Below are 9,584 nucleotides of genomic sequence, written 5' to 3' on the forward strand. Positions count from 1 at the left end.
TGTGATGACATTTTCTAGAGTTTGATTGTGAGTTTTGAGGTGTTATATAAGAGGGATTCAAGCTCAATCTAGCAGACTTTGAGTTGCTAATTGCATTTAGAGTTTTAGATTGGTTTTTAGATTTGATACTGCAAACTTTGAGTTGCATGTCACGTTTTAAACTATTGTAAGATGCTCAAGCAAAAGGGATAACTCGCAGACTTTGTGTTGCCTTTATTTTTTATAATTTATAATTTATATTTTAATATTCATAATTATATAATAACTTAATCTTATGACTATTTTTTAGTTATAATTAATTAAAATTATAAATAAGTTTTGATTGTTTTCACCTTTAATCTTAGTCTTAATCCTAATTTTACTCTTAATTAATTTTGATTTTAAATGAATTTTATTTTTTAAATTAAATAAAAGAAAATCAAAGCACTAATTTAAAACATAAAACTAAACTTTAAAAAGAAATAATATATATCCTTCATTTTTATGCTATTCCTTTTTTAGCACATCCACATTTTCTGTTGTTAACTTTTGTGCCGTGTGAATCAGTCAAAGGACAAATGTATTTGTTTGTGTTTTTTGTGCTTCCCAACATTAGATTAAATGAATAGTGGTGAATAGTCGACGACATTGTTGACGTACCATATGCAAGTGGTAATAAATAAAAATATATTTTACATTAAACGGTGCTTCACCTTCTGACAGAAGACAACATGAGAGTACTACAAAATCTGCAATAAATTGTAAAACTCAAACAGCCTCACTGTACAAACTCAAACAGTCTCACTAAACAATGACGTAATTCTCCTCGGGCGGCCAAAACAAATGATTTAAATATTCTGCTACAAAATACCAGTTCGGGAGAGAGCCAATTGGACTCAAATCCGTGTCTCCGGCATGCATATATACGCCCCACCTATAGCAGTTTGAGTTCCCGTTATTGGTCCACCCGCCATCAGAGGAACATGTAGAGGCAAGCGCGGATGACCCTCATCCGGTTTCACCCAAGCGGGAAGTGCAAGGCTCTACCGACTAATTTAGTTTTGTTACTTGCTTAGAACACATCAATTACATTTCATGGAGGAGACTCTATGTCTTCATCTGTTTTAAACTCTTTAGAGCATGATGCCTCTGACGAGGAGATTCTCAGTTCGAGGTCGATCTCCTTTCCCTTTTTTGAGTCTTCGCCATACAACATCTCTGAGGATAATGGTCTGGGTTCAAGTTTCAGCTTCTTGGACTTTTGTGACCCTTCACCATACAGCTTCTTCTCTGGTTTTTTTATCTCTTTTCCACACACTGCATTTGAAGAACCAAGCCTCAGTTCAAGGTCAATGTCTTGTTCTACTCTTATACATAGTTCATTGGTATCAATTCTTGAATAAAAATGTATGACATCACCTACTTTCAGTTGTCTCCGCTTTACAAAGTTACTCCACCCACTCTTCAACTCATAACACTTGCTGCTTGTAAAAAACTTAAACTTAAAGCTTTCTTCTGTGTTTGAATGAATGTCCAAACATCGCAGCTCATGTTCTGTTCCCTCATGGATATCTTCTCTCTCTTCCCTTGTATACAAGGGCAAAATAAATGCTTGCACATTTCTTCTGCCAATTATTATCCTGCATAGCTTATCTGTATCACTTTTATACAATTTTTTGGAGAACAGATACTGAATTTGGTTTGCCATTCTTTTGAAAATAGTCTGCAGTACTGAGAAGAACTTTAGGGTTTAAGCAATTCAGGTCCATAACTGGTAAGACGGATTGTCTCTTTATAGTGATGCTTTCCGAAAAAGCATATGATCTTAATCCTAAAAGTATAGTATTGTTTTTTTATATTAAAAAAAGCATAAATCTACTAATTTAGAATATTAACTTTTATATAAAGCATTAATTAGGGTAATTTAGAATATTAACTTTTATATAAAGCATTAACTTCCTAATTTAGTAGAGTTGTAGCTTTATGTTTTCCTACTAGCTTTAAAAAAACCACATTACCTTTGTAATGATACTTTGTAAATGAATTAAATTTAACTCACATTATCTTTATATTTCTATTTTAAGTAATATAATATAATAATAATAATTAGTGTTAATAGATTTTTTTTCTTTGGTGAAGAGTTTAATAGAAATATTAAAATATTAAAATATTAAAATATTAAAATATTAAAATATTAAAATATGTTAATAATAATATAATATTGATTACAATATCATAATATAATAATAAATTAATATTTATTATAATATAATAATATAATTATTTTTTAAGTAGAATAATAAACAAATATGATATTTTTTTAAAGATAAGTATACTAGTATATAAATTTAATGAAATTCATAATTTTTTATTTTGATATTAAAATATCTTTCTATTAATCATGTTAATTAATAAATACTAATATTTATTTTTATCTCATTTTTTTATATTATTTATAATTTATCATTAAATTTATTTTGATTTTAATATATACATTAATAATATGATTATTTTTTTAATATATTTTTTACAAAATTAACTTTTATTTGTATAAATGAAAAAACAAAAATTGTTTTCCCTTGAGGAGGACCTTGGGACCTTTTATATTTTCTTTTAGAGACTTAACTTTAAAATAAAATGATAATGCTTAAATTATGTTAAATATTAAATGAAGAAAATTATAATTTATTTACAAATCAATTAATTATATTTATTATTATGTATGATATTTTAATTTAAAATAATATTAAATATATGTTTTAAGTATTATCACATTATAAAATTATATATTTATAATAATTAATTATATTTTATTATTAGTACTCATAATGAATTTATCTTCTATTAATGTTTATATCATTTAATATCTTATTTTTGATATATGTGTTTATTTATATTTAAATTTTAATAAATTAAAAATAATATTATTTTAATTTGATTATGTATTAACTTAATAAACTCATCAATAGAAAAGTTACTATTAGTCATTATCAATTTTATACTATTTAAGTTTCATATATGTTGGCTTTATGTTTTGTTTACTCTATTTTGAATCTTTTATAGCTGTTAACAATATCAAATATTTAAGATTCAAACCAAAGATTCTAATGATGATTATTACATTCAATCACTATTATAAACTATAATAAATATAATTATAATATTTTAAATAAAATTTACTTTATATATATAATAATAATAGAAAATATATCTCTCTCTCTTTATATATAACTTTTTTTAATTAATTCTTTTAACTTTATGGAGATTAATTTAAAATAATTTCATAGTGTTAATATATTAGATTAAATTAAATACTATATTATGTGATATATATTAATAAATATAATTATAATATATTTTTTTGGTTGGTAATAATGACATTTTATTAATATAAAGTCAAGATTTTGCAAATAGTTGCAATATCCAACATAACAAATTGGTATTATTTCAAAAATGAACTTTCCTACCATACCACCATCCTGCTAGGTAGACATATGCCCCTGCCATCTATTCATATTTTCACCCACTGATTGTTACATATTCACAAATATACATATAAACTACCTTCAAACTTAAAAACCTAAATGCCTATACATTTAGTACTATTCCAAGCAAATTTACAAAAATGGACCAAAAAAACAACCTATAGAGGACTACTAAGAAACATTATTCTCAAGTACCCCCATTAGACCGTTCACCCAATAGTCTTCCAGTGAAAAATAACAACCCGCCGACATCATCATCTCCACAACCTCCGGCCCTTCCACTCCTGACACTCGCTTACTAGACCTTTTTCTTGCTGACCTTCTCCAATTCTTTTGCTCGTAGAAATTGCACTTGCAACTTCCACCTGACTGTTGCCTCAGCCTACCTTATGTCTCTACTCTCCCCAATTTGCCACCTAATGAAGGGCATTAATAAGCGGACTTCATCCTTCAAGACGATTTCTTCTCCTCATCTCTGATGTCGAAATCAATGCCTGAAATAGCCCTTGAAAGCACATATTGGAGGCCATAAAGCCAATCATCACCTACACAAGCCTTCATTACCCACTCAATTTCCTCATTTCAGGCTACCTCCAATCCCGATGCCACAACCATGGCAATAATATCAAGATTTGTTCTATACCTATGCCCTGTCTTCAGAAAGACCTTCCCCAAAATCGTTTTCAAGGCCTACACAAATGCGTTCTCTTCATATTTAAAGAATAACCTAAGTATTTTTTTATAAATATTCCCTAAAAACAGTAACTGCTACTTTGGCGTATAGAGAGTGTAAGTTGATTCCATATTGCATTCCCGAATACCACCCATCTCTCATAGAATCTACACGCATTCATCTCTAGGTATCAATTGATTCCTTTAAATCCTCAACACAACACCACACAACGTTGCCTTGCATTGGTTGCATCTTCAAACAACGGTGTAAGATCACTCCTAAGGATTGGGAGCAAGATCTCGAAAATCCTCAATAACGCATTCCCCTATCTCATCATTAAATGAGGTTGCCCATTTGGAAATATTATCTGCCACCTCATTCCCCAATCATACAACATGCATAATTTGGAAATCTTCAAGGTAGAAACAATTTGTTTGGTAATAAAGATATATTTGTTCAAATGGCAATGTGTACTAAGATCGCCATTTTTAATAGCATTATTTATAATTAGAGAGTCTCCTTCAAGCTGGAGTTTTGACAATTCCAATTTCTTTCCCGTTCAGAGCGCCTGAATAGTTGTCTAGGCTTCAACTTCATTGTTCATTCCATCTAGTAGTTTACATACACCAAAAGCCAATATATTGCCCTTCCAATCCTGAGCCACCCAACCAACACCCGATGAGCCTGGATTGCCTTTCAATGCACCATCAAAATTTATTTTGTAGTAGCCTTTCGACTGTCTAGGCCACTCCACTATCCTTTCCTTCGCATGTCTCGTATGAACCCAAGTAGGCCCATTAACAGGCTGAAATATAATTGTATTATTAATTATATAGAAATAAATAGATAATTAAATAATAAATAAATATAATATTGAATTATATTGAAGATGATTGTTACACACTATTATAAAATATAATAAGTAAAATAAATATAATTATTATATTATTTAAAAATAAATTTACATAGAATATAATATATAATAATAATTGTATACATACATATGTGCATACACATACACATACACAGACACATACACATACACACTGTACACACCTAAAAATGGCCTGAAGATTATTAATCGAATAAGCAATTATTTAATTAATCCCCCTTCGTAATTTAATTGAATTCATTAGCAATTTGATTAAATTCTCACATTCATCTACTTATTAATAAATCTAAAGATTTATTTAATAGGTTCATTTAAATAGTCCCCTTTGATTAATTAATTCAAATTAATTAATCCCTCCCCCCATTTAATTCATTTCTTCTAATCCCCTAATTAATTAAACCAAATCAATTTATGAGTTGTTGAAAATTAATTAGCTTTTTCCTATTATTTAAATTTTTAAATTCAAATTACCCACATGTCTCCTAACTTCTAACCACCTAACCTAACCATCCCTCTAACCTAACCCATTTCACCTAACCTTGGATTTAACTAACCCTATCCTCTCTTGCACATCCTAACCTCCTATGGTGTGGATATTCTCCCCTTGAGACACATGGCACTTTGGCCACATGTCTCATCTCTTGGACACTTGCCCTACTATGAGCAAGGCTCCTTGACACTTGTCACCACAGAGATGACAAATGTACCTCCCTCCAACGTCTTCTCCAACCTCCTCCAATTTCACCCTTGATATCTTCAGACTCAATCTTGACTGTTGATTCCTGCCACCTCACCCCTAGCCTTGGAAATCCTATAAATATCCCCCATTTTGGAGCACAAAGGATCCATCTCATTTTCATCTTAGGCATTGTTACTATAGGCATATCCATTTGAGAATTGTTATTATAGGCAATTACATCTTAGATCTAGTTTAATTTGATCATTTTCTAGCATAATTGTTGAATCATGTAGCTTAATCAATCTCTTTTCTAGCTTAATTGCATCATCATCATAGCTTAATCATGCATATCATTAGCTTAATTAGACTCTTTGATCAATCTAGCATAATCAATCTCATCTAGCTTGTATATCATCATCATTTCAAATCCTCCGTCTAGGTGTAGCCAAGTCATTGGGATTGCTTATCCAGATCTGAGAGCAAATCCACACTCGCATCTCTTAGGAGGCAATAGGTCACTTTGTCATGGTTTATCTTCCATTTTCTTTTAATTTTCTAGCCATGCTTCTAATGATCTATTGAGTGTTTGTGTTGTAGCTGCAACTACCATACTTCACAGGCACGACATTTTGGCGCCCACCGTGGGGCCGAAAATCTCATTTTTGGCCTCTTAGCATCATCAAATTTTCAATCTTACAAGTTTCTGGCCGAGTCTGATTCAGAATCTCCTACGAGTACCTTTCAGTATCATACGAGTTTCTTTGTGTACTCATACAGGTATGTGAGAATACTCGTACGAGCAAGTGAGAATACTCGTACGAATTTCTGCTTCTGTGTTTTCAAAATAGATTACATTTTAGGGTTTTCATGCTTCAATTTGGCTATTACTAATGCTAACCCTGGTCTGTTTGTGAATTTTCTAGCAGCCTAACTGGTTTTTGCAGGATGATTGTCAAAGATTATGCTTGTCAAAGCTTCATTTCATCAAAACAACATGACTACTAACGTATCTGTTTTGCAGGTTGCCTAAGGAGAACTCAACCAAACTTTGTGTCTTCTTTAAGTTTTCTAGGCACACTTATTTTGCTAATGGTAAATGAACATCTTGTTTTCTATGTTTGAGAAGTTGTCTAAAAGGTAGGAGAGTATGATCTTGTCCATTTGGACAATCAGAAATCCCGACCCTTGAAGCGCTTCTATGTTTGAGATTTGATTACCTTTTGCGGGTCTGTCACAGTGGGAAAAAGTAATCACCCTGTGACAACGACCCAAGTGAGTATAGCTAGACCTAAGCTTTCCAACTCACTTTAAAAAATAGGCCTCTCGAGATTAAAGTCTCGGAGGATGGGATTATTTGAGTTTTCTCTTTTGAGATCTCTCATATCATACATTTAGTAGGGCCTCACAGTCTCAATCATGCTTGCATGACTACTTCTTGATTCGTTACCTTGTTGGACTATAGGCCTCAATCGCGCTTGCGCGACAACAAGGGGTAATTTCAAATAGAAGCCCTTACTAAGAACCCTAAGATAGAAGCTACCCGATTCACCTCCGAAAGGATGATAATCTTTGTGCAAGAGAGATAGTAACTCTCCCAAAACACTTGCCATATCGTGCCCCCATTAGCATTTGGAGTCGGATAATACGACGTTGAGAATCCATTGCGTGAGACTCAGCAGCCATATTCCGATTAGCTATTGGGTGTGTACCTAATTTTGCAAGCAAAGGTTTTCTTTCTCAGCCAACTTCCTTAGTATTTAGCATGTTGTGCTTGAGGTCACTTATCATATCATGTATTTGTTGTGTCTTCATCCTTGAAACATAAAATCATACATCTAAAAAACTGGAAAACAGAAGCAAAACATCAAACTTCAGTGATCAAAAATTTGTTCAAACAAAATTTTTGTCTCTGTTATGTCATAAGTCATACAAGCTTTCTAGTTTGTCGTACGAGAAATCTGGTTTATCGTCTGGTTCGGTGAGAATTGTCATACGAGTTAGTTTAACAGAGGATTTTGTGTTATCTTTTGCCGTTTGGTTCTGTTAGAAAGCTCGTACGAGTTTATGCCTTTGTCGTGCGAGATTTCTAGTTTGTCGTATGGGCCTATCTAAATTGTCATCTCGGGCTATCTAAATTGTCATACGAATTTCTATCTTTGTCAGTCCAGAGCTATCTTCTTGCATGTCTTTTTCAGATCTATCATATTTGCTTGGTCAATTTACAGTGAGCATAAACACCTGATATTTGTCATTCTGTGCTTAGATTATCTTCTTAGTTCGCTTGGTCAAGTTATCATTTGTCAAATTGGATTCTAGAAATAGACACCTCAAAATTTTCAAGTATTCGCCTTCAACAATTTCAAGATCTAAACATCTCAAAGTGCATTATCACCCTCTTTGATAAATTGATCACACAAATATAGTTTCTCATCAGGATCTATTATCCTCTATCACGAAACTACAACATTTGGTCAAGATAACCTTGTCTGACATCGTAGGATATATCATTCCTATTGGACTTGGTTTTATCAAAATTATCATCATTGCACTCCAAAACTGAAGATCGAAAAACTTGCAAACTTTTAAACACTTGAAGCATCTTTTCATGTCATATCACTCTATCATATCTACATTGACAGTTGATCACTTATTGAAACAACTTTTAGACAATCGAATCCTTGCACAATATCCAACACATGTGTATGCCCGTTTTAACTAGAGCGCAGAGACAGAAGATCGCAGAAACGGAAATCGAAACATTGGAAATAACTGAAGATTATAGAAACATGAAACCCAAAAATGAAATACAAGAATAATGGAAATAATAGAACAACATCTCCGAGAAATCAAACAAGATCCTAAATTCGACAAATTTATGGCGAAAATATTGGAGAGAGAAAAAGAAAAATACTTCCTAATGTTAGCTAAATCTTATGCTACACTCCCCCAAGATTTTGATGTGAGCAAATTAGCACAAGAGAGAAGTGACTCTTCCCCTGATAACGAATGGCATGAGGATATTTTTGGTCTCAAAATTAATGACACATCAATTTCTGATAACACAAGAACTAATGAGGAAACTTCCATTCCCAAAAAGGATGACGTAGAAATTCTCAACCATGTCAAATCTAATGAGGACACAAGAAAGAGTCGAGATGATACAAGAAGAGATCAAGATCATACTAGAACACACACTCATGGTTATACAAGGACAAATCATGTTGATAATCCTATCACAGCTCTTACACAACAAATACAAATGCAACAAACACAAATTCAAGATATGCAGAGAGGAACTGTTAGAAGATACTTGCTCCAAGAAATCTGTCCTTACCCATTCAACAAAAATCTAAACATGATTCCATTTCCTACAGGTTGTGAAACTCCTCGATACGATAAATATAATGGAAGCACTGATCCCCAGGATCATATATGAGAATTTTGCACGATGAGTATGGAGTTTACACATGAGGATACCTACTTGATGAGATTATTCCCAAAGAGCTTAAGTGGACTAGCTATGGAATGGTTCTCCAAACTTCCGCCTGGAATTAGATCATTCGTAGAATTGGTGGATATGTTTGTTTCATAATACTCTTACAACATCCAACATGAGGTAACAATGCTCGATTTATGTAATACTAAATAAAAGAGTGGAGAACCTTTCATGACATTTCTACAGAGATGGAGACGGTTAGCTTCACGATATCCTCGAACGATGTCGGAATACGAGAAAATAGACATATTCATTGACAACCTAAATGGACAAATGAGCTATCATCTCAAAATGCAATGCCATCAAAATTTTAAAAATATGATTGATAATGGTATCAAAATGGAAGAAGCTATGGTAAAGAAGGGTGAGTTGAAGCTATA

General features: G+C 32.2%; 1 protein-coding gene across 1 annotated transcript; it reads right to left on the minus strand.

The window, feature by feature from the left end:
• Window positions 1-1,072: 1,072 nt before the first annotated feature.
• Window positions 1,073-1,687, minus strand: LOC131064412 (B3 domain-containing protein At5g06250-like). Its single transcript, XM_057998545.1, has one exon. The coding sequence runs from the start codon at window positions 1,685-1,687 to the stop codon at window positions 1,073-1,075; it is 615 nt and encodes a 204-aa protein (XP_057854528.1).
• Between the last annotated feature and the right edge of the window lie 7,897 nt (window positions 1,688-9,584).

Source organism: Cryptomeria japonica, chromosome 5, assembly GCF_030272615.1.
Source record: "Cryptomeria japonica chromosome 5, Sugi_1.0, whole genome shotgun sequence".
Classification (NCBI taxonomy): domain Eukaryota; kingdom Viridiplantae; phylum Streptophyta; class Pinopsida; order Cupressales; family Cupressaceae; genus Cryptomeria; species Cryptomeria japonica.

Excerpts from the sequence above, each read along its gene's own strand:
- LOC131064412 (XM_057998545.1), bottom strand. The coding sequence starts at position 1,687 with ATGGCAAACCAAATTCAGTATCTGTTCTCCAAAAAATTGTATAAAAGT.